The sequence below is a fragment of the Vipera berus genome, assembly GCF_964194415.1.
Source record: "Vipera berus genome assembly, chromosome: 4".
NCBI classification, from domain to species: domain Eukaryota; kingdom Metazoa; phylum Chordata; class Lepidosauria; order Squamata; family Viperidae; genus Vipera; species Vipera berus.
This window is the reverse complement of record NC_138206.1, coordinates 94,976,417-94,999,835: the sequence shown is the minus strand read 5'-3', so window position 1 is coordinate 94,999,835 and position 23,419 is coordinate 94,976,417. Positions and strand designations below refer to the sequence as shown.

At 38.1% G+C, this 23,419-nt stretch overlaps 1 protein-coding gene across 2 annotated transcripts in view; it reads right to left on the bottom strand.

Moving 5' to 3' along the window:
• Positions 1-22,938, bottom strand: part of EFNB2 (ephrin B2) — a 47,075-nt gene extending 24,137 nt beyond the window's left edge. For both annotated transcript variants that reach the window (XM_081327495.1, XM_081327496.1), the window contains exons 1-2: positions 21,896-22,938; positions 2,831-3,114 (exon numbers count right to left, since the gene is read on the bottom strand). In XM_081327495.1, coding sequence (XP_081183621.1) covers positions 2,831-3,114; positions 21,896-22,023 — 412 coding nt within the window. In that variant the 5' untranslated portion in view covers positions 22,024-22,938. The remainder of the gene's footprint in view (positions 1-2,830; positions 3,115-21,895) is intronic.
• Between the last annotated feature and the right edge of the window lie 481 nt (positions 22,939-23,419).

Genomic DNA, 23,419 nt, shown 5'->3' with positions numbered 1-23,419 from the left:
AACCAAGATTAAATCCTATATTTGTTTTCTAGTGCCAAAAGGTTGGTGACGAAAATGGATTACAAGAGCCTTCATGAAAGAATTATTAACTGGAGAAAGTGTATCTTATCAAATGTTATTATTGAGATATACTTTCAATAGTTATTAATATCTGGATATGGTTCCCTATAAAAGCTACTTGGAAGGAATCAAATTGGTTTCCCAATAAAAATACACAGAGCTGCAGATTGAGTTAACCGTGCCTCAGGAGATTTTGTTACAGTAATCAAGACAGACTCAACTGCTGTAAGTCTACTATTGTACCGATTTCTACTTAGCAAAGTTGCAAAGGGTAGGAATGCAGTCTCTTCTTTGCACTTTTACTCTTATTCACTCTGTGATTTACCCTCTGTCTCTTCTTTTCTGTTCTGTGCTATATCATCTTTCTTCAAGAATGACCACGAGGTAAGAAAGATAGAAGTTGGCTACTTTTCTTTTTTCTTAACTTTGTTCACACGCAGGTATTTGACTCTTGCCTCTGAATTCAGGCTTTTGATATGATTTATAGGCAAATTTAAAAACTACTTTTATTTAAAAAATTGTGTGAAACAAAGAATCAAACATATGATCAGATTTTTATGAAATAAAATAGATTTTTGAGGGGGGATTTCAGGGAACTGTACACTGACCTGTGATCAGAAATTAGATCTTGAAGGCACCGTCCACCATAAGATCCTATCATTTTTTCCCCTCTAAGCTATTATAGTAAGTCTGATACCACTTCCAAGGCACCAGGCTGAAAGATGATAATTCTTTAAATCCCAAAGAATGCTATAATCCTCCCGGAAATGTAATTATTATATTGTATTACCATAATCAAATAATTATACAAAAATGAAGAAAATGAGTTCTATTTATGGATTTACTTAGAATATTACTGACAAAGATATGACAAAGCTGACAGTTTTCCATAAGTTCCATTTGTCCATAACTCTCATCATAATTAAAATGGTACCATTTATGTCACAGTTGACCTACTATTGAGAATTAATCCCCAAAACATTAAACAACTGATATATTTCATAACAGCTATTTGAGCACAGAGGGACCTGTTACACTGTACATTTTCATATGGAGTACTGGCTACTACCTCTAGTTTCAGTTCTGTACTTTTTATCCTAGCAATACAAAATATATTGATTCACTTCTTTCTCAGAGGTCCTAGGCACTGAGAAGTCTTGCATTTAAAATTACAAGAGCCATATTTTAAAACAGATCATACCTGCACCAAATTACATTTTCAATATTCTATTTTTTTCTGAACAATACACATTTGAATCTCATTGATATTTACTGTACATATGATGAATGTATTTATTTTATTACTGCTTATTTTAGTCCCATTCTGTTCTTTACCATTTTTAAATGAATGTACATAAAAGGAATTTGTTGCACTTTGTTTTTCAGGGATGATTCAAAAGACAATGATTTTTTAAAAAAAATAATAATAGTATTTTTAATACTATACTATAAATACTATGCCTGTGTACACAGGAATGACCTAATAAAATCATTTCCTTTATTTCCAACTACCTGGATTACAGGTAGTTCTCAAACTAGGATAATTGGAACCAGAATTTCCATTTCTAAGCAATGCAGTTGTTAAGTGACTCAAACCTGATTTTACGATCTTTTTTGCCACAATTGTTAACTGGAACACTGAAGTTGTTAAGAGAATCACATGCCTGTTAAGTGAATCTGGCTTTGCCCTATTGACTTTGCTTATGGGAAGCTGTCTGGAAAGGTCATGAATGGTAACCATCATAAATACGTGACAGTTACCAAGCACCTAACTTTTGACTATGTCACCTTGGGGATGCTGCAACTTTTGTAAATGTGAGGACCAGTCGTAACTTTTTCAATGCTGTTATAACTTTGAACTGTCACTAAGCAAACGAGGTCTACCTTAATCTATGGGTAATTAACTTGTAATAAAGAAACTGTATCACTCATGTATGGCTGGGACACAGCAATGATCTGTCGCCAGAAGAACAACTGCGTCTATTGCGCTGATGGTCTCTTGAGAAGTAGGAGTGTCCAACTTATTTTCATTCAACTTTAAAGCACCCATCCCACAAGATAAGGCAGCTAAGCTTTCTCCAACCCATCCTTTCACCTCTTTCCTGGCATCACTTCTATGCCAGCTAATCATACTCCATTTTGATAGTAGAAAACAAAAGTGTTCATGCAAGTACAAATAAATTTTATTCCAATGATATTTTATGTTTTCTGTTCAAAGTTATTACCTCACTTTGTGATCACTTTTCTTGTATGTTATGTGTGCATAGGAAACACACTGAACTCTTTTAACTGAAAGTTAAAGTGTCATTCTATTACAAACCAGGATTGTTGTTATTTATCACTGAATGAACATTGACTGAATATTATTATATGTCATTACATCTCAAAAATCCAATGTCTTAATACTGCAAATGGGATTCAGGGAAAATGTGTTAGATCAGAAAGATGACCTATATGGGATTCAAGCCCTTTAATTTCTAGCATAACTGAGTTTTCTTCTTTATACTGTTTAAAACTATATTAAGATACCCAGGTATTCATAAATTACATTGCTAACATTGCCAGTTCAGTCTGCCCCAGTTGTCTGAAAACCTGGAAATAAAACAAGATCTAAAAACAGTAGGAAAGAAGTTAATAATAAGCTGCCATGAAAATACTTTGAAAGAAAACAATATAAATCCTTTAAGCTTCTTACTTGATTGAATACAATGAATAAATTAAGAAACAGCAAGATGAAAAAGGAAAGGAAACAAAGTTATTGTTCACTTACATATGATGTAATAGTCTTTGTTTCTCTGAAATTCTAGACCCCAGAGATTAGGGCTAAACTCTTGAAACTTGATGGTAAACTTAACATCTTGATCAGGCTTGGCACAGTTGAGCAGAGGAGTGTTGTCCTTTTTAACAGTACAGCTATCTGCTTGGTCTTTTTCAACCATATAGACTTTGTAGTATTCATACTGACCACCAATCTTAGAGTCCACCTTTGGGCATATAATATCCAGTTTATCTCCAATCTTTGGATACAGTACTAATCCTTGTCCAGGATGGAATCTAAAAGAAAAAAAAACAGATAAAAGTCATTCATTAGATAAAGTGAACTAAGTATTATGCCCATAAAAAGAAACCTATAAACCAAAGATAGCAAATAATAAAAAAATAATAATTGTAAGGCAATCCAGGCTACAAAAGTAACAATAAGAGAAACCCAGTTTTAGTTTTCTTTACTACGGACAGTGGAAATCCAAAATGATTTAAGTGAACCATCACAAAGTTCTATTGCTTTTAATGTATTTACCTTAAGAATTCAAATTAAGTTTCATTCAACAATATAATAATTAAAGAGACATTTTCTCAAGCTTGTTCTAAGCCAGGGGTGTCAAACTGCTGGCCCGCGGGCCGGTTGCATCATGCAGAGGCCACGCCCACCCCAGCTCCAGCAATGCAAAAAAAAGTCGTGATACGTCGCGACACATCACGTGAAGCAGCGAGTTTGACACCCATGTTCTAAGAAATGGATGAAACAGGACCATCTGATCTAATATCCAATATCCAGTATTGGATAGAACTATTTGGAGCCTCTGTTCATTATACAGTAAACAATTTCCACTGAGGTAAAGGCACCATCTCTCTCCTAGTCTGCCATATGGAGAACAAACAGCAGCTGCCGCTTCTAGGCACCGGATATATATCTGACCATCTTTTATTACACCATTTTATTAGGAAGGTTTCGGCTCTTCTTTTTGAAACGTAAATGAAAGAGTAAAGCTTCGGTTTTGTTAAAACTGCACCAATAACTTGTTAAATGTTCCTGGCTTGTACCAACCAGACACATGAAATATTTCAAATTATTTAAAACTGGCTATTCACTATTCAAGCAACTCAGTTTACCTTAAGGTAGAGCCCTAACAAAGGTTAAGATTTAAAATGAAAATAACTTTTGAAGTATTGGTTTAACTCCAAATAAGTGTGCTCTTTTTAAGCAAAAAAGGCCACTGCAATCTTTACGTTCTGCCTAAGATGCATGAGTCCCTATTAATATTTTTAGAGCTGCAGGTGCAGAATCTCCCAATAATAATAATAATAATATTCTCTAATATTAATATTAAACAACTCCTAATCTAAACTTCTCATGGCAGTTATCTTACTGTAAGAGAAAACATTGCTGAATTAATTGGCTTCTTAATGAATAGTTATTTCCAGCAGTTTATAGCATGCAGATTTTATAGACTATAATAACTCAGATTATTGCAAAGATTTGTCATAATTTTAGCTTGGCCATTAATCAGAAAGATGAAAATCTGAAAGTTTGTATTTATATACAGTTAAAGCTGCTACATACTATTTACATAAATCCTTCAGCAAAGGAGGCAAACTATGAACAGTAGTTCATCAGCCCACAACCAATTGAATTCCCCACCTGTTTTGATAAAGGCACATGAGGTGGCAGTGTTCAAAGCTAATTAAAACAGATACAAAGTTTTTAGACTTGATCAAAAACTTCCTAAAGCCCATACGTGGTGCCAAACTTTTCAAGGACATATCCTCTTTTTAAAAGTGCAGTGTGACGTTTTATAGCAGGTATAAGCTAAGTACCTCTATAGCAGTTGCAGCATCTATATCTGGCAGCTAAAGCATGAAATAAAAAGGGCCCCACAATTGACTTACTAATCACTCCCACTGCACATTTTTATTCAAGTAAGAAATCATATAAATTAAGCAGAGGAGCCCAAATAAGTATAAGATGAATATAAATGTGAGGCAAACAGAGAATATATTGCTTTATACAGAATCAGATGGGAGTTTTTGAACAAAATGGATTTAATCTTCCTTTACCTGTTTTTATTTGCCTTACTTGTAGCTGCTACAATAGAAAATATGGAACTGCATATGGTTAGGATTCCAGCCAACAGACACAGACTGATGGCACCTTTCACCTAAATATATCCAGCTTTTATACTATTCTACTTCAGCACTGGGACAAACAATTTGAATACAAAATACAGAAACTCCAGAAAGAGATCTATGGCTTTATTTTTACTTTGCTGAAATATCCTGTTTTTCTTGAAAAAAAATCAAGAGTTTAGGCATTTTTAATTTGAAAACTGTATGAATAAATACTATATCAGTATTTACATTCTAAAACCAATCAGATACTAGAAAAAATGAGCCTTTAGGCTAAAAGTGTGACCATCAAGGAACCACATCATGGTTTCCTTGACCAGTGGATGGAATCCCATTCCTCCTTATGTTCACTGGATGTCTACATCATTGCTTCCCAACCTCTGTCACTGAAATTACACATATGTTAAAGTTCCAAGGCCAAATACTGACATCAACGGGGGGGGGGGTATCCCTCCAAATATTATTCTACTTTGTAGATCTGTATGATTTGATCAAAATATATTTATTTTATTTGTATCCCATTTTTATTATTTTTACAAATAACGAACACATCTAACACCTTTTCCTCCTCCTATTTTCCCCACAATAACAATCCTGCAAGGTAGGTTGGGCTGAGAAAGTGACTGGTCCAAAGTCACCCAGCTGGCTTTCATGGCTAAGGGGGACTTGAACTCATGGTGTCCTGCTTTCTAGTCTGGTGCCTCGACCACAAAACCAATCACACAAGTAATACAGTCTGTCATTCTTAACAACCTTTTACATTACCGTACTTCTTGATACAGCTAGTTTTACTATCTTTCTTTGTCATCTTGTTGAATATTCAAAATCTTCAAATTATCACCATTTTATTAACAATGGTTTGAATTAATGATGGCCACAAAAAAAGTGAGTTAAGACCTAAATTGGGGCTTACAACTATCACCCTACTTGATTGTAATTCTGGCACTTAGGAACCAGCTTGCATTTACAACTGGCTGTAGTGTCCCACAGTCATATGAAAATTTGCAGTGCTGTAGTTGCATGATTTGAGTTATGAACATCATAAAAATGGTCACAAACTCAAATCAGGTCACACGATGACTCAAGTTATGACAGCAATGACCTACAACAGAAATCCTGATTTCACTTGCAGTAATAAATCAAGACTACCTGTATAGAATACTTCTAAGTACTACCATATTTCTATGGAATTTTATTTTTATAAAAGCAGAACTTAATTAAAAAGTTTTAAATTATTCAATTTCAGCAGAATGAAATTATTTCTTCTGAAAATAAAAGTATCATAACAATCATGTGTTCATTTGTTAGACTACAACTTTAAAAAAATATGCTGAAGATCTCTCGGGTGGGAAACATGTAAACCAGAACTAGACTGCTAACAATGAGCTTCCCTGGACTATGTTACATTTTCAAATTATATCCACACAGCTGCTATTCACAACAGGGTTTATCAATAGAGAAGCACACTTGACACAAGACTGGATTGGTCTGCTATTCCAGGAGTATGTCGTTATTGAGGATTGCAACAAGACAACAGTTTCTAGACAAGCTTAACTGACTTTCACTTTGTAACACTGTGATTCTTAATCCTTTTTTATACACTACATTCTCTTCAAGTGAAATTATACAGACGGACATGCAGGCTTCTCAAACATTCCCATTTCCTGTGTACACTTGTTTTCTTGGTTTAGAAATGTTACAAATTGCAGGAATATTTATAGAGCCCCAAACAATACCCTCATCTTTTGGGCCTTAGTTGAATACATCTGGAAATTTGATAGCATGTTATAGGTTCTCTCACAAAATGTCTGCCATGGGGAAAGGCTGGTTCATTCACAAAATGTCATCTGGGAAAAATAGCATCTGAAGAAATAGTCTCAAAAAACACACTATCTCCTCTAGGTTTCCTCCATGGACATTAATGAGACCTCTGCTTTCCATTTTTGTCTTCTTATCAAACCCTTTCTAAACAAACCATCTACCATTTATATTCTCTAAGATTATACAACATTCTTGCAAATACAAGTATCCTTGACTTATGACCGTAACTGAGCCCAAAATTTCTGTTGCTAAGGGAGACAATTGTTAAGTAATTTTTGCCCCATTTTACCACCTTTCTTGCCACAGTTGTTAAATGATTATATTGTAATTACATTAGTAACACGGCTGTAAGTGAATCTGGCTTCCCCTTTGGCTTTGCTTGTCAGAAGGTCGCAAAAGGGGATCGCATGACCTCTGGACTCTGCAACCATCCTAAATATGAATCAGTTACCAAGCATTTGAATTTTGATCATGTCACCATGGGGATACTACAACAGTCATAAGTGTGAAAAACAGTCATGTCAATTTTTCAGTGCCAAGTAATTTCAAATGGTCACTAAATGAACTGTTATAAATTGAGAATTACCTGTAACAGTGACACAAATGTTTTACACTGCAAAATGTCAGCTCTCTATCTTCTTCAGGTTAAAATATTACTTAAAAATGTATAAACAGTTTGATAGTTCCCAAGGGAGAATTTACTGCAGAACAGAACAACAGAATTGGAAGGGACCTTGGAGGTCTTCTAGTCCAACCCCTTGCCAAGGCAGAAATCCTTATTGCATCCCAGAGAAATGGCTGTTCAACATTTTCTTGAAGAGCTCCAGTGATGATTGTCTGCAACCATACAGCTCTTCAGAAAAGAACACAATGAAACTCCTTAACCCACAAAGCAAACAAGGTTGGGAATCTGTGTCAAAAATGCCCTTTCTTCTGGACCTGCCTGGGATGCCAGCAGCCCTGGACACCTTCCCCTCACCAAAGGTCAGGGTGTACACCTGGTGACACAAAGCAATGCCAAGGACAGAAAATGGCTACTGGATCTTCCTCCTTCAGGAGGTCCAAGACTGGTGTCCTTTAGAAAGGCAGAAGGTAAGTAGGATCAGCAACAACGCCACAACAATGATTTTTATTCCACTTTTATCACTTTATAAGTAACTCGATGTGGCAAACATATGTAATACTTCTTCCTCCTATTTTCCCCACCACAACAACAATCTGAGAAGAGTGGGATGGGCTGAGACAGAGTGACTGGCCCAAAGTCACCCTGCCAGCTTTTATGCCTAAAGCAGGACTAGAACTCATAATCTCCTAGTTTTTAGTCTTGTGCCTTAACCACTAGATGAATATATTTAATCTCCATTAGGGAGGGAGGGATGTCAGATTACAGATTGTAGACCTAGAATAATAAAAATGTAAAAAAAAAAGAAACCACTCTACTCCATATACAGTATATTCAAACCAGGATTCAAAACATTTCATAACTATGGCATAAGTACATAAGGAAAAAGTTAATCCATTTACTGATTCATGTTTGGTTACACAAGGAAGCAGCTGGTATGTGGAAGATTTGTTATCTACCAAGTGAAAAATGTTTGGGAGGAGAGAGAAGGGGGGTATTTAAGTTTATAATATGTCCAATATGAAATTAGCAATGGTAATTCCGGTTATTCTGCTAATATGTCTAGCTATGAAACTTGCTACCTACACTGAACTCTTATGTGAGAAACTCCAGTATGCAAGAAAAAGCTTAATTCCACTGAAATACTATTTAACCCAGCCTTCAAAAAGGCATCAATAATAAAATTAGAGTTGTGTCTTTAAGAAATGGATTGTGAATGGCTATGGAACTACTAGGAGAGAATGAAGATACACAGATACAGGGAAATTAGATGCTTACTCCCAACTACTTCTGAATGAATCATGACTGCACCTCTTGGCAAAAGTCCAACTGTTGACCCCATAACCTCATTCCACATTTACTTGTCCAGATCTCAATTCTCAGCCTCAAAGTTCTCTCTCTTTCCCTTTTAAGTATGCCCTGTTTTCAGAGGAATAGGCTGTTAATAGAAAAGGCAAGGAAGCCGTTACTGAATTAGGTTCTTTGAAAAAGCACTTTAAGAATGTGCTTTAAGGAAGAATCTGAGCATTTCTAAGAAAAATGTGGGGAAAATTGCATGCTGGGCTGGGCAACACAGAAAAGAAAATCACAATTCAGTTGAATGTTTATCATCAAAACGATGGTTTTTACACTTTTTACATGCACAAAACACGTAGGAATTTTTAAGACCGCTAAATGCAGGAGAAGAGTTGCCCAAAATAACAAATTAATCAGTAATTGAAATAACAAATCAAGAGTAAAATGAGAATCCACATTTTTTAAAAACAAAAAACAAAAGGCTCTTCGCAAAGATAGGATTTTCTGAGTAGCACTTTACTGCCCCCTTTTGCACTTTAACATTAGAACAGGTCTGAGCATGAATGTCCTTCTGTGAAGAATCCCTGTGAAAGAGCAGGTAACTAGCGAAGAAGATTTACAGAACTCCTAAGCTGCATTTTACAGCCTTTACATTGCTGAATATGTTAGCAACTAGGATGACAAAGCAAGTTAAACAAAGAGCTTAGGAATCAGGATATGCAAGGTTAAACCAAACATTCTATTTTTCTACAGGCAAATCCACACTCGATAGGACTCTTTTCTGCTATTTTACATCCTTTTTGAGATGTAGGAATGAAAAATACACTGCCATTTAAATTGGTTTGCTATGGTTACAAGGAAGGAGAGCAGGAACCAAAGGCCACTATAGGATAGCTGCAGCAAGGTCACAAATGTTCAAAATTATTTTTCAAGCCGTGCCTTTCATACAATGTCATGCAAAAATAAAATAGCGCAAACTAATTCAAATGCCCTCCTACCTAGTTCAGCTGTTCTAAATTACAATCACACAGTCATTTTATTAAGTATGATGATACTGTATCCCTGCATACCTGTGTTTCTTCTTTTTTTCTTTTCCAAGCCAAAAAAAAAACTTCCTTTGTGGCTCACTGTTTATTTTTTATTTATTTTTTTAAATTCCATTTGTATCCCGCCCTTCTCCGAAGACTCAGGGCGGCTTACAAGCTTAGCAGTAGCCTTCATTCTATGTATATGCCTGCTTATTAGGGCTTATAAACATACAGTCCTGATAATGAGAAGGAAGACACATTCTCTCTTCATAGAATCCATGAATAAACCCTGTATGTGCTAGGCAACTTTATATTTAAACTTAATCCATTTCCCTGTCATGTTAAAATTACTAAACAAGTCACAATAATATTACATTCCACTGCTCTTAACAACGTGCAACTAAACCTTCATTGTGATGAAAGATAAAATTTAGTTTTCATTTCTGCTGCCACAAAATGGAAGAGTCTGATGCTGCATTAAAGAGGCAAGCATGAGTGTTCAAACTATACAGCACTAACATTATTTCTGTGTTACAACAAGGTGATCATTTTTTCAACTATTGTTATAACATGATTACGGTTATAATAGTTATAACTATCGTTATAACATACTACTTGATATGGAAACTTTTGTTGAATTGTGTAGTAGGATGCTGGTAAATGTTCTTTGTTTTAAAGGATGAAAAAGAAAAAAAAAATGGAATTTGAAAGAAGATAGCAAAAACCAGCTAGTTCGCTTCATTAATGGGTGTGGCAACATAAGCAAAGCTAGCAAAACCAACCCAGAAATAATTTTCCATTGCTGGTTTATCAAAGATTCTTACTCTTAAATTCCTTTGTTAGTCAGAATGTAAGATGGCAGTTTAAAGTTTGAGGCTCCTCTTAATTATATTTGTGGCTTTTTTTACTCCAAGTTCAAAAAGAGTGGTGACAATCATGTCATTGGCTGGAATGTCAGACAACTGCACCTTATAATACAGGAAATTCTAGTTTCATTATTCTTTGATGGAAATTTGCCTGAGTAAGAAAATCACATGCCGGACGCTGAAACTTTCAAAAACATGCTGTTTTCAAGCTGGGATGTAATACACTAGTTATTTCTTCACCCTGGCAATACCTATATATAAAGCTAGCCCTATTCAAACAACTCATTCTTCTTTTGGAACTGAACTTGCACTCACCACCTTGCCCTGCAAAGAGGATAAGTCCAACATCTATTTATCATCAAGAAAAACACCAAGTTATAAATAAGGTACTTTAAATGCAAATTTTACATTGTTTAATGAGAAATAAAATCACTATACATGATTTGAATAGAAGTAAACAATTTATAAACTATGTTATGTAGTTTAGATGTGCCCTTGTTTTACATATAATACTAAACCATAATGTATGTGTGTTTGTTTCTTTTTAATTTGTACAATGCATTTGTACAATGCATGATTTTTTTCTTACTGGAGATACATGCACAGATCACACTACACCCCAAAACAAGCCAACCAACTGTATGGGATATTGTTACTTCCAAAATAGTTATTTCCAATATCTATTTAGGTCAATCTATTGCCATATAGAGTTCATCTCCAAACAGTCAAAATTCCTGATTCAGCTCTAATTACTAAATTCGTTATATGCTCAGTGATTTGTATTAAAAAATACAATCACTTAGAAGTAAAAAATATTTAAGAGCCCGCAAAATACATAATGCCACAAAATTTATAAATGTTAAAATATAAAGATGCCACGATGTAATTCTGCTCAGATATCAATTTCACCACCACAGATGTATAATACTTCATGTATGGTTATCAAATTAAACTGAGCTATAATCCTATATTTCCTGAAGAAAACCTCTCCAAATCCAGTGGGACTTCTGTATAGACATGCTCAGGGCTGCACCATTATTTAGGGCATTCTTATTTCACCAAAGCTAGGTTTCTAAAAGATTTCATGAAGTGTCACCAAGTCTTCTTCATCTAAGTATATTTTAGCAAAAGCCTAAGTTGTAATAATGTGTGTTATTAGCACCACATTACTAAAAGCAAAAGCATATAACGTATGCTTTAAGAAAAACATGACAGTGACACTAATTTTGCAGATCCTAAAGAAACAGAAATCATGGTTACATCTGTGTTTTAACCAATCTCTCTTGCAGAACTTTGGGTCCTCACCAGGAATCTGATTTTTCCCAGGCTCATTTCACCAATGAAATCTAGAATTCTCTTGAGGAGAAAAAAAAACCCTCCAGACTTTTTGGGCACCACTATGGCAAACACAGGTGGCCTTATTGGATAACTCATCTGAGAGTCAGCAAGGCAACAATGTGAAGATACATATATGCATTACTCTCCAGCTAGATTTTTTAAATCCAACTTCACACATGAAAAACTCAGACAAGCATAAAGAATTTTAAAAGTGAAAAGTACCAGCTACCTAGAAAATGGGCTGGACTTGAGATAAGTGTTTTTGGGGGAGGTCAATATGAGTCGAGGATTGCTTCAAACACCATAGTGAGAATAAGACAGCCAGCCACTTCCAGGATGGGTTGCTTACATGAAGGTCTATATACGAAGTGGCCCAGAATGGCAGGTGAAGCCAATTTAAATATAGGATGCAACAATCAGTGTGAACAGCCGGTTCTCTGTGTGGATGCCACTTCTGGAAGTTTATTCTGGGCCTGGGCAACAAAAAATTAGCTACCGGTTCTGCCGAAGTGGTGCAAACCGGCTGAATCCCACCACTGGCAACGATACTCTTCACTGCGCCAGGCAGTGAGAAGTTGGCTATAAGGGGGACATGGCAGACCTGCCTCTTCTGAGTTTTTTTTTCTTTTCTTTTTGCTCAGTATCTTAATGTTCCTGCTATTTTTCATAATTAAAAAAAGAATGTGCTGCTGGAGGAAATGGGATAGCTGGCTCAAATCAGTATTGGAGAAAAGTGATAGGAAAGCCACAAGCAGTATGCATAATCTCATCTAAAATGATAATGGCATTACAATAGTCCCAGAGCCATAGGACTCACTTGCCTCATTTTTCATGCTTGAGATTTTGCTAGATCTCTGTTATTTAAAAAGTGCCAAAATACACTTTCATCTGTAACATGAGGTGTATACAATGGCTAGAGTCTGACAGAATTTCCACAAAATGGTGGATGATTTTATTTGTCATATTTATATAGTTGGCCATCTTTCTAACTCATAAGGAAGATACATAAAAATTGATATTCTATCAATATTTGCTACAATTCAGAATATGAAAATTATAAGCATTAAAATTAGTTAGCTATTTCATTCCAAGCGAAGTCTTCCACAGGATTTTTATTATTACAGTAATGAACGGCAAGGTGTTACTCACTAATTCTAAATAATGTAAAAACTGGCTTATGCTTGTCTGTTGCTTCTGCTTTAATCAAGTATTTTATAAGCATTCAGAAGAGTCAATATTTATGGTTCATTCTTTCTGTGAAGCTTTATGAACCAAACATAGAAGACCATGTACATGCTTTATGTCATTTATTTGTATATTGTTTTATAATGCAAATAAACTGTAGTATTTTCTCTTCTGTAATTATCCAAAATGTCTACGGTATCTAAAAGACAGAAAATGATTGGGTAAGATTGGCTATTTTGGATCCAACTTTTTTAAAAAAATGTTCCAATTATTTTAATGAAAATAGACTTAAGGACCAACTACATATCTTTTGGAAAATGATAAAACAATGTATTAACAATGGTGCTTCTTTTTATGGAGTAGATAACATGTAGTGCTTTCACACATCAGGCAAATCAACTACGTATGTACATTTAAAAGCCCAGAGTGCTCCAAAAGTGAAATGCCATGATGTAGTCCCTGACAAATTCCCATATCAATTGTAGAAGGCTTTCTCAGTGAATTTGTCAAAACACCTTTCTTTTAAGCTGTTAGAACTCCCACAGACACTTGGCTGGCCACTGCAGGAACAGAATTTTGAGCTAAAAAGATATTTGGCTAGATTCTGAGAGCTCTGATGTTCTAGAAAGATCATCAATCAAAGGAGGAAGGGGAAGGGGACTCTTTTAACAGGATTAGTTTCATTGGAATCAAAATAAGATAACCTTTATTGTCATTTTTTAATGTGAGCACACTGGCCCACATTAAAAATGAAATTCTTGCCTGCTCTGAAAAGAAAGTATGTACCTACCCATACCCATACACAACACACATATGCACATGCTATATACACACATAGCATACCTAATGTAGGAACTTACCTTATAAGATAGCAGATAGTGCATCAATTCAATCCCATCCATGTTAATCTTTTGCCACTTATTGGACTGGACTTCGAACTTTCTTCGGCCTTAACTTTCAAACAGGGATATGTAATAGTTCAGATCCAGTTTATCCAAAAATATTTGGATTGTAGAACAGTAGTATACATTTGGACCAAGTCTATTCTCAATGGAGGAAGTTCAGGGAATGCCTTTTGAGAAATCACTATCTCCCTGCCCAGTCTATCCCAGAGTTTAGCCATGGAGGAAATCCCACTATGTGCACAAGAAGTTAAGATATAACTTCTAAAAATTACAAATAAATTATATGCAGTACTGAATGTAGTAAGAACCTCGTAGCTGTGAAAAGTTAGATTTCTTATAATCTAAATGAACAAGATTTCTAACGTCAGAAGGTAAATCAAGATATGAGTTTATAGGAATAAAACACAATCACAATAATATTCAATATCATAAGAAGGAGTTTGACCTCTATACAAGATGTTATTCCTTGCATTTACCACCTGCCTTAGTCTGTGTGTCAAGAAAGAAATCAGCACAAGTTATCTATGGGCTAACGGCTTCTTCACTGCATTGTGAAAATTCCTTGGAAAGAGATAATATAGTCCTCCAGCTGCAAACTTCAATGCAAGTTCTCATCAGAACAAAGATGTACAAGTAAGAGCAATGTTAAGATGTACATGTATAGATGATTTCTAGAACGAACATCGTGAAAAAACATACTTGACAACCTCTGCATAGAGAAACACTATAAATAATTGCCTCTTCTTGATGTATCACAATGTACATAGCATTATCTGCAACATTTCAGAAATGAGACATGACAGGTAGGTTCGAAAGCTAAACGTTGGATAATGGTTAGCAAACAAATGACATAGGCTTTTGCATTATTTCTTTAATCACTTTAACCCTTGTTCCAACAGAAAGCATAAGGCCAGAGTAATTCAGCTGCTTCTTTTGTCATTTGCCTTTCATAAATATGCACCAGTCTGCATTTGAAAGGCTGAAGGAGGCTGCAAGCTTGCTGGACATTTATCATGCCCTGTTCGCTGTGAACAAGCAAATACTTTAGTTGAATAGCCCATTAGCAATCATTGTCAAATGCAGAATGTAAGGTGCTTGGATGTGACCAGCCTTTAAAGCAGTGAAGGGCCTCCCCTGAGCTTTGTATATTATCTGCAGCCTAAAGGGATCTTTCGCTATAAACTTCTGAAGGTTATTGGGAAATACTACAAAATTCTCAATGCTCATTATTACATATCAGCTTGGGATAATTAGACTATTTAGATTTGGGGAAAGAGTAATGGGTCAAAAAAGTATCAAAACTGTTTTACACAGGAAAACATGTGATTCAGTAATTTTTAACCAGTCAGCCTTCTCCAAATATGCCAAAACTTAAAATACAAAATGGACAGATTGCAACAAGCCTTCTATGATCCCTTAATCCATGCTTTGTTCTATTAAAACATTCCCTTTTCTTGCATGTGATTTACAAACTTTCATTTTTTAATCATAAATATCATAAAAAGTTTCACGGGAGCTTCATATAAATTTAGCCATTTAGTTTAAATCATATGACTATAAAGCTTTTTAATGAACTTCTCTTATTTCTAAGAATGGAGGGCACAAAACAGAATATTTACTTTTGCTTCTCCTGTGGAGTGCAAGACTGAAAACGCTGCCAGAAAGATAACTAAAAGCCTTCTCTTAAAAATAAAAATATCACATAACCTCCACTGTACCCATCTCCTACTTTCTTGTTCCTTGCCAGCATGTCCCTACTTGAATCCCAAACAGATTAAGTAAATAAATGTGAAGTCTGCTAAGCCTACAGAAGATATGTCATTTCTAAAGCTGGAATTAAAAAGGAAAAAAAATGCAGTTGAACCATTCCAGGGTTACAAAGTTTTAATCAATCCAAATCTCAGCAATAAAAAAGGCAGTAAATGAAATCCACCTTTACCATATTAGGCACCATCAATGAACAAGAACTGAGCAGCCTTTCTCTGCTGCTCATCCAGTCTGGCCATAAGAAGTCCTTTATACTTCCTAATCCCACCCCCCACCCCCAACCCCCAAGTTTTTCTTTTTTTTCTTTTTTCTTTTTTTTCTTTTTTTCTTTCTTTTTTTGCAATTCTCACATAATACCTTGCAGCCCTGAAGCAAGGTCCTTAGTTTCTACATCCCTTTCACCGACATGTCATTTCCAACATCAAGCTAATCTATATGTTGCCATGGTATCCCCCTTTATCTGCCTTTACATCTTATGAGCGGCATGGATTTACCACATTATTTTTTTATCTGAAAGACAGAAAATGGTGGTTTTATTGCCATACAATCAGATTACCGCTGCTAGTTTCTCTATGCCTTTTTACCATACTTCAATCAAAAGGGATCACTTTCTTTATACTCTGCCCTTGATTTACATTACATCTGTAAGGGCCTAGTCTGGGTTGTAATCCCCTTATTAACTAGGAGCGGGGTTGATTTGCCTAAAAATAAAAGCAAATTGTGTCCGACCTTTTCATTTTGTTTTTGATTCGGAACTACAAAATGGATTATCAAAGAAATCCTCAGAGTTCACACGGCTACTATACTACTGAATTCAAAATGAGAATTAAACAAGTTAAACAAGGAGAGCGATGTCAGGGGTTTACATTTTCTACCATGGCTGAAGGACTGAATAGCAGTACTTCTTTGTATACTTTGCCTACAGAGAAAAACAATGGATCTGCACTTTTTTTGTTTTGTTCCCAAGCAGTTCTGACATAGTCCCTAGCCATCACCCTTCCTGCCTACTTTACACTAACCAAATTCAGAGGGAGGCAGGGAAGCTAGGATATGGTCTTAGACCCATGCCTCAATACCCCAAATCCTTGGGTTTTAATCAAAATACTTTAATTAGATAACTCCCCTTAAGCAAGATCTACTTTATTACATAGAAAAGTCAGAGACTACATAGAAGGATGTTCATTGGTGGAAAAACATTTTGTTTACTTCAAAAAAAAAAAAGAAAGACCAGATTCAGAAGAGAAATGTTTTGATAAGAATATTTTTATCTTAAAACCAGACTGAGGGAGGGAGGGAGGGAAGTTTAATAAACTTCTTACATGGTACAATATACTGCCCCTAAATGAATTTCTTTTCGGTTACATTTTCCCCATTAAAAATCATGAGCACAGATTATATTATATAAAGAAAAGAGGGGAAAACTTCCTAAGTCAACTTGACTCTCAGTCACTGCATTGTCTAAAGCAATTACTGAATTAAGATGCCATATGCTAATTTTTTTAAAAAAACTGAAGTAGGAGTTGCTTCCCTTCAGAACATTTACAGGTAAGAAGCTTTGGGATGTGTGTGTGTATGGGTGTGTTTGTGTATGTACACATACTATGTTTACAACTGATCATGTACATAAATGGCAATAATGTATATGTAGGCAAAAACTGAATGACAAATATAGCCTTTTGCTATAGGTAAGCATGATCTATTTTTTTTAAAGCTTGAGTTACTCATTGCATCTTGTGTCCTTCAAAGATATTGGAATGCCACTCCCATACTATCAGCCAACATGACTCAGTCTTATGGGAATTGCAGTCCAAATATCTGGAGGTCACTACAATCAGTAAATCTCTTTAAGCATATGGACATTTCTCAAATGGACTTAATCATAGCTAGGACTACACTTCTTTAAACCAAAATTGGCAATGTGGTTTTAAGTGAAATCTGAAAATGATTTTTAATTTCATTATATAAAATTAACTTTCTATGAGATCAGATAAGCTTTGTATAGATACGGTCTTTTATTAGACTGTATACATTTGGGGAGATAATATCCTTTGAGTGATAAAGGTCTCATTTGCACCATCTATAACTCATAGAAAATAATTTTGACATATATGCAGTGATTTCCAGGTATCCCTATATAAATTATATTTCATAGACACAATAATAGTTAAGATTAAGAAGCAAGGCTCTGGATTCCTAAATATCATTAAGGTTTACCAGACATATTGCAAGATGTGGTCTCACCTTGCTCCAATAGCTTTTGTATCCTTCTGAAACAAGACTGTCTGTTACAAGTAGTTTATCATCCTGGCAAAATGCAAGAAATGGTGATGTGAAGGCACTCACAATTCACCCCTATGATTCCCCCACTTTCCTCCTTCTCTGTATTAAAACAGACAAGATTAACCCAAAGTAAATTGCAGAGCACAGTTCAAGGAGCTATTCATTCAGCAGTGAATGTGCATTTGTTTGCCTACCAGAAAACAAGAATAAGAATTTCACAAACAAACAATGAGAGGCAGGCTGGTTTACGCTACTGAAGAGACAGCTTAAATAGGCCCATCAATTGTAGGCCATTTTATCAGTCTCTGACAGGCTGATGTTTATTCAGGCTAACTGCTACAGATTTTATGTGTAATAGGTTATCGGGGATACTGTTTGGCTATTTGTTTGCTTTTCCTTAGTCAAATTACATCTCGTTAAGGAGAAGAGTTCCACCATTGGCAGAATGTTTGGCCGACACAACTTCTCTATGCAAGAAAGGACAAATTTAAGTAACCTCATGTGTCTTCCCTTCACTCTGAAACTCACCTAATAAAACTTCAGTCTGGGATTTATATGTAATTGGGAAATCACCCTACTGGCTACAAAGATTTTTTAAAAAGTCAAGATACGCAAGGCAATGTATTTTTGTTGGCAGGAAGAAATTTCTTCATTCTGTCACTAGAGCTATATAGGAGCTTATCTTGTCTTTGTATCTAGTTTTCTAAATGATTGAGAAGACCACAGAAATCGCCTACAAAGAAAATCTGACAGCAAAGCACAACATATGTGGTATCCCTTACTTTAAAAAAAAAGAAAAGCATAGGGCATTTTTATGACAAAGGCATTAAACCACAGCTGGAACATTAATATGAAAGTCTCGACTGACAGCCTCCTTATTTTAACCACTGTTAAATATGCTTGTTACCAAAATAAATCACAGAACTGGAATTTGGGAAATCAGGTTGTGAGAAAATGCTGGTTCACCTTCTCTGGCAATACCTCACATTCAGTAGGACCTGGTCTTGACAAAGTCTCCATCGAATCACTTCCAGGGTAACAGATTTCTAAGTTATTATAAGCTTTCACCCTGAGCTAAAAGGGCTTAATATCAATTATACAATTATGTCTTCAAACTATGAAAAAGCATTACAATGCAATTGTATGCATGGTTACTCAGAAATAAAACCCATTCTGCTGTAAACACATGAAAACTGTGTTTATGACTGCAACTTTATATTCATCATTGGATCCAGGTACTTCTAAGTAGCATGTCAGTGGAAGCAAGGGAAGAAGAAAAATCTCTCTATAAATGTCTTTCCTTTCTTTTAAGGAATAAAATGCTACCCTTAGGGCTCAGAACAGAAAAGCACTCAGATATACAATATGTTGATTAAAACTGACAATCGGACTCATTTCACACAGGGTAGGGTTACTAATGCATTTATCCAAAGTGCAGGCCATTTACAGATGCTACCTCAGAAAGGTGAACAAGCTTGAATAATTAATACCAATATATTTCAATCCTATCATTGAGCGCTACTTATTCGAAATACTCCATTTAAGTGGTAAAGAGAGTGCTGCTAATTAAATTATAAGTTAACTTGCTGTTGATAATATTTCTATCAAGTAAAATCGAATAATCAGTTTGATGACAAGGCCCCTCTATTACAAATGGTCAAGTAAATCATTTGATAGTGAAAATGAACCCTTGCTTAAGGAGAAGGGGGAAATAGCACGTAGGCAAGCAAGCCCTGGAAACTGAAGGGAGAAGTACTACAGCACAGCTAAGTGGACTTTTTATGCACTGGAAGAGTGACCTCTGTAGGAAAAATGCAATCACTAAAGGTGGGAGAATATGCTCCTTTTTTGCCTAGGACTAATCTTAACACTATTATATACAAGGATAACTTCTCCACTTCAACATGCAGTTACACACATATGCACAAGAACTTCATATAAACTCTACTAATCCTTTGAGGCAGATTTCTTTTCTGGTTTAAACTGAGTTTAATTAAAATATTTTCTAAGTTGCAGAGAGAACGCTAAAATAAGCTCTTTGGCTTCTCTCTCCAGTAGTAATGAGAGTGTACATCTATCTCAGGAAAGGAAGAAAGTATTACTGAACCGGGACAAGCATTTCATGATCCTACAAAGGATAGGGCAGTTTTCCACATTCTTCATTTAATCAGACTTAACTGAATATTTAATTAACTATATTATCAGGGCCGCTTTGGACAAAAAAAAAACTTTGGGGAAAAGAGAGGAATGGCCAGAATCAATAGCAGGGTGGGAGAAAAGTGATGGACATCAGAATATGTTTAATTTTTGAACATAATATCTTAACTAAACTTCTTTTATTTTTAGACTTCGAAGTGTGAAGAATGTGAAGACACATTCAAATGTGTGTTATTTTAGCTGAAAGTAGCATACCCAACTTATGAACTATTTCACACTTGTGAGAAAGACTGTTCCAATCCAGCTGGATTATTTTACAGAGAAGTGTAGTTTGTTCATGCCCAGCAAGCTTAGGTGGTTATGCAGAGAAGCGGATCTCACTCAACATTTTCAAATAAACCACTTGCTGAGAAATCATGGAGATTAATGTGGCTTTTTTTAAAAAAAAAATGTTTTCTCAAGAAGAGAATTTAATTTCCTCCACCTTTCTTTTAGAAACAAAACACAGAAATTTAACTCAAATAATGGTTTCTTAGACTGCAAAAGTTAACCAGGCTTAGTTATTTGCAGGAAGAAATATCTAATTCTTTGTCCCCCTATATTCTAAGAATAAACTCCTTACATAAGCATGTTATTACAGTATTATACTTCATCATTATATCATTTGGTAGAAAATTCGGAACTCTCTGAACGACAGAAGTTTATCCCAGAAGCTTTATGGGGGAGGGGAAATGTCTAAATCCACTAGACTTAAGATAGAAACTCCCACCACATGCCACTTTCTAATTCTTTGCATCAACTCTTTCCAACCTTTTCTGGGGTGCCTTTTATCTGTGTTCTGCTTGGATCTCTCAAGACTAGCAGTGGGAAAACATTCGGCTAGGCAAACATCTTCCCCAACACCCTGGCCTGGTTTCTGCTGACAAAATTAGAATGAGACTTGATTAAACCTGGGATCCTTTACCTGGGTCTACAAAGAAGCTGGCCTCTTCAATCCCTTCCCACTCTTTCACGCATGTCCCTTCCTCAACAGGCTGCAATCCTGGAAAAAGGATGACAAGTCTGCCTACGAAGGACCTACATTTCTGGCAATCCCACAAACCAGGCCTGCTACTAACACTCTGCATGGCCAGAAAGCTTCGGACCTCAGCCCGTCATTTGTCGCCCTCCTCGCCCAACAAATTATTCCGACCCCAGTGCCTTTCGCTGGGCTCCATTCTTTTCAAGGAAAGCCTCGAGACCAGCATGCGGGTCGCGCGGTCAAGAGACGCGCCGCGTTTCGCTTCTAAAGCAGCGGAATGTCGCTCCCACCGATGCAGCGAAGCGTGCAAAATAAAGATCGCGGCACGATATTTCGAGACAGCCACCCCACCCCCTTCCCGCAACTCGAGAGGCTCAGCCGCCGAAGGGCCCACCGAGGAGAGGAAGATCGAGGACTCAGCTGCGGCTCCTTCCCCCATTTTGTTCCAGTCGGCAGTCCCGTTTCCCCGGCCTCTCCGATGGAGGGCTGGCCAGATCTGCGACCCTTTGCACTCCCCGCAGCTCGCTCGGATGGCAGCGTTGCGGCCTGTCTAAAGGGCCTGGCCGCGTTAGAGAGCGAGGTTGCCCTCGCCTTACCCGCCTTCGCCCGGGCTGCGGAGGAAGCGAGCCTCCGCGGGTACTTACTTGGAGTTGGAGGAGTTCCAGTAGATGGGCTCCAGCACCAGAGAGCTGGCCAGCGCCGTCCGGCACAAAAGCACCCAGATCCCCCAGCAGCACCTCCCGAGCGGGGATCCCTCCCGGCGCGCTACCATGGTCGGGGGCGCCGCCGGCGGCTCCTGCCCCAAAGGTTCGCCAACTCCGCGGCGCCCGGGAGAACGGGGACGTCCACAATCCCCCACACGAAGGAGCCACAACCAGAGGCAAATCCCGGGCAGCCAACGAGCTCGCCCTCCTGGCTTAAGTCGTCGAGCGCACGGCCGTCGGCATGGAATCGCAATCCCGAGCTAGAAGAAGGTAGGCGAGATGCAAGCGGCCCCGGGAACACGACGACGAAAAGCACCGCCCGCCGCTCAGTTCTACTGCCGCCGCCGCCGCCGCCGCCGCCGCCGCTGCGCTCGGCTGCTCCCACCTCGCCGCCGGCGGCCACCAGGCTCAGTGCGAAGGAAAAACCGAGCGAGGACGCCCAATTTAATTCCCCGGCGGCGCACGCAGTTTTCTTCGCCCCTTCTATAAATCCACCCGGAGAAAGCGAGGTAGCCGGTGCCGTCCGGCGGCAGATCCGCGGGGTTCCATCGCCCTCCCGGCCGCCGGAAAGAGGCTGCTTATTCCTGGCGTCCAAAGGCTTTTCGTCCCCTCTTCCGCGGGGCGAGCCCGGCAAAGGCAGAGATGCCTCCGGCGGGCTCCCAGCACCCGCACCGCCGACGACGACGACGACACGGCAAGGAAGCTAAGACGGAACGAAAGGCCAGCCAGGCAGGCGGCCCTCGACTTTACATTCGCTGCCGCCGTCGCCGGGGCCACACAGAGCGGCCGCTTCCCTTCCCTTCCCCCGCTGCCGCCCTCTTTGCTCCTCTGGTTCAAGGCTCTCTCGACCGCGTCTTGCCGGCTGCCGGGCTTCCTGCCGCGGTCTCCTCTTAGACTCCAAACGAGAGAGTGAAGCTCCGAGTCGCCGCTCCCGCGCCCTGCCTCCTCATTATAAACCCAGCCACCCCCCTTCTCCAGCAACTCTTGCGCTGGTTGGGTGGCGCCTCTGTCACTTACGCCCAGAAGCGGAGCCCACCTTCGAAAGGGGCGGGGCCGGCGAGGGGAAAAAGGGGGGGGGAGGAGGGAGGGACAGGTAACGCGCCCTGTCCTCCAGCCCGAGCCACCTCCGCCTGGGTTCCGCTCTGGGGGCCGAGAAGGCCAGCGCTGCTCCCCAGCTAGGCGCAGGTGTGTTTCTTAAGGATTGGACGCAAGGAGCGTCTCGTTCCCCGCCCAGCCTGCTAGCACGAAAGGGAAGAACGCCCTTCGGAACACCCCAACTTTGCGGCCGCCTTCGCCTTATTCCTCCTGCCTGAAAAAGCAGGTGGCCTCTGACCGCCGAGCCCGCGACTCTTTAGGTTCGAGTTACAGACGACAGACAGATCGTAGCCCGGGAAAGTTCCTGGCGGACTCAACTGCTGGCAATAAGGAGCGCGCCGGGAGGAGGGGTCCATTTGAACCCTCTGC